This window comes from Nicotiana tabacum, chromosome 20 (assembly GCF_000715075.1).
Source record: "Nicotiana tabacum cultivar K326 chromosome 20, ASM71507v2, whole genome shotgun sequence".
Lineage (NCBI taxonomy): Eukaryota > Viridiplantae > Streptophyta > Magnoliopsida > Solanales > Solanaceae > Nicotiana > Nicotiana tabacum.
Genome location: NC_134099.1, coordinates 160,590,782 through 160,593,695, shown reverse-complemented (window position 1 = coordinate 160,593,695; position 2,914 = coordinate 160,590,782). Strand labels below are relative to the sequence as shown.

The following is a 2,914-nucleotide window of genomic DNA, read 5'->3' as shown; positions in this document are numbered from 1 at the left end:
AATTTGGGAATTGTTTTATCTAGGTATTAGATTATCCCGCTATTGTTAACCCCCATTAAGTTTGTATAAACCCATGTTAGCTTAATATAAAACAATCTCAAGATTACTTATCTCAAAATCGAAAATTCCAACAAAATACTGAACAATAACCTCACATTTTTTCCTGAAATTATCTTATTTTATCTGTAATACCATGGATTATGAAGATTATTTTATTCCGTTCAGTTATAGCTTAACCCCTTCTTTTAAATGATTTGTAATGCTTTTCTTAATTGAACGATTTATCGGAAATAGCCCCTCTATCTTTACAAGGTAGGGACAAGATCTGCGTACACATTATTCTTTTTAGACCTCACGTGTAAAATTATACTAGATATATTATTGCCGTTCAGTTATATCTTGACTGCTCATTTAACACCTCCATATATGACCATTCAGTCCAACCTGGGTACTAGATCTTATCAACTTCAATTATTTGAAAGGTACATTCCATAATTTACTTATAGTACTATCATATTCTTCATCCACATTAATCAAAAATGAAGCAGCACCACTTTCTCGTTATCTCTTTGCCTGCGCAAGGCCACATAAATCCCACTCTCCAAATGGCCAAGAACCTTGCACGCGCCGGAGCACGCGCCACCTTTGTCACAACCGTTTACGGCCTCAAACGAATGAACAACCTTCCAACACAAGAAAGGTTATTCTACTCCTCCTTTTCCGATGGTTACGACGATGATTGGATTTCGAATACTGATCACAATGATTATATGAATAATTTAAAGTACGAGGGATCAAAAAACCTCAAAAATCTCCTTCGAAAATTTTCCGACGAGGGTCACCCCGTTACGTTCTTGGTTTACACTATTCTTTTACCTTGGGTTGCTGTGGTGGCGCGTGAGTTACACGTGCCGTCAGCTTTTCTGGTCATTCAGTGTGGTACTGCTTTTGCTATTTATAACCATTTGTTCAATTCCATTAACGGAGTTTATAGTTCGTCCGTTAGTGATATTACTGTTACACCCTCATTTGCAATTGAATTTCCGGAATTACCCCTCTTTTCAAGCAACGATATTCCTACTATAGTTTTACCTAATGCTCCTCACTCCTCTGTCATGATACCTATAATGAGAGAACACATCCAAAATCTTGAAAAGGATCCTAATTCTTGTGTTCTAATCAACTCTTTCGACGCGTTAGAAGAAAAATCCATGAGAATTGTTGATAAATTGAGAATTTTTTCAGTTGGTCCGTTGGTTCCATCTGCTTTTTCTGATGGAAATGACCCTAAAGACAAGTCTTTTGGCTGCGAATTATTTGAAAATCGCGAAAAAAACTATCGTCAATGGTTGGATTCAAAACCTGAGGGTTCTGTTATATACGTATCATTTGGTAGCATCGCAGTATTAGAGAAAGAGCAAAAAGAAGAGATTTTGCATGGATTATTAGAAAGTGAAAGGCCATTTTTATGGGTGATGAGAAAAGGGAAAGAAGAGGTAGAAGAAGGGAATAATTACAAGAATGAATTTGATGATATTTTACTAAATAAAAAAGGTATAATTATACCATGGTGTGCACAAATGGAAGTACTATTTCATAAGTCGGTAGGCTGTTTCGTGACACATTGTGGATGGAATTCGACTTTGGAAAGTATGGTCGCTGGTGTGCCTATTGTGGGGTGTCCACAATTTTCTGATCAAACAACAAATGCCAAAATGGTGGAGGAAGTTTGGGGGACAGGAGTAAGAGCAAATGCAGTGGAAGGAGTTGTGGGGAGAGAAGAGTTGAAAAGATGTTTGGAAATTTTGATGGGAAATGGAGAGAAAGGGGAAGAGATTAAAAGGAATGTGAAGAAATGGAGAGATTTGGCTGTGGAAGCTGTGAAAGTAGGAGGTTCTTCATATGATAATCTCAAGAAATTCTTGGAGATTTTATGAAAATTATTTCTACACGCTGATAGTGTAATACTTTTTTTTACATTATTAAATCATTTAAATGATCTATATACTCTGTCTGTCTTATTTTGTATGAAAATCTTTTCTGTTGTTTTACATATAGTCACGAAATATCATGACATATTTTAGATCACAAGTTTTAAGAATACTTTTTTATGTACCAAAAGTGTTTCTTCCAAAAATTATGTGTCTAGTCACTACAACAAATTTGGTTATCGGTTATAAATTATTTCGTCACTTAAAATTCTTATTTCGTCACAAAAAATTTTTTGCGACGAAAAAGAATTGTCAATTATCCGTCCTTAAAGGTGGGTCACTAAAAGTATGCAAAGACAACTTAGTGTTTTGTCGCTAAATAACGACGAAACTACATTGTCACTAATTATTTAGTTCAATTAGTGTCAATTGTCTCTGAAGTTAAATGTATTTCGTAGCTGAAAAAACGTGATTTCGTCACTAAAGACGACATTTTATATACAAAAAATTATTTCGTTCCTAAATGAATAAATTAGTGACGACTTTATTTTTACAAAAATGATTTGCAATTTTGTAGTTGAAAATTTACCGACACAATAAAATTGTCACCATAAAGTGTCATAATTAGTGACACTTACAATTGTCATAAAATACAATATTAATTCGTATTCAAATAATGAAATATATTATTGATAAGAAGGTTGTTCTACGACAAATATTATATTTGACAACTTTTTTATTGCCAATAAAAATGAATAAGGGACTTTCCCAACATTTCTAAAGCAATTATCCCTATTTACATTCAAAAATAATACTAGTACATTTCATTAAATGTATCAACAACAAAAAAATTAAACCATTCTAATCTAATACTCCCTCCGTTCATATTAAATGAGGTGCTTTCCTTTTTAGTTTGTTCCAAAATAAATGACACATTTCTAAATTTGGAAATAATTCAACTTTACACTCTTTCATTTTACCCA

At 33.4% G+C, this 2,914-nt stretch overlaps 1 protein-coding gene across 1 annotated transcript; it reads left to right on the top strand.

Annotated features, from left to right (window-relative positions):
• The first annotated feature begins 464 nt into the window (after positions 1 to 464).
• Positions 465 to 2,003, top strand: LOC107763569 (phloretin 4'-O-glucosyltransferase-like). The gene has a single exon (XM_016582057.2). It carries the CDS (start codon positions 540 to 542, stop codon positions 1,935 to 1,937), a length of 1,398 nt encoding a protein of 465 aa, XP_016437543.1. The 5' UTR covers positions 465 to 539; the 3' UTR covers positions 1,938 to 2,003.
• Positions 2,004 to 2,914: the final 911 nt, after the last annotated feature.

Bases quoted from the DNA above. Each gene is read 5' to 3' on its own strand.
- LOC107763569 (XM_016582057.2), top strand. From the start codon at position 540: ATGAAGCAGCACCACTTTCTCGTTATCTCTTTGCCTGCGCAAGGCCAC.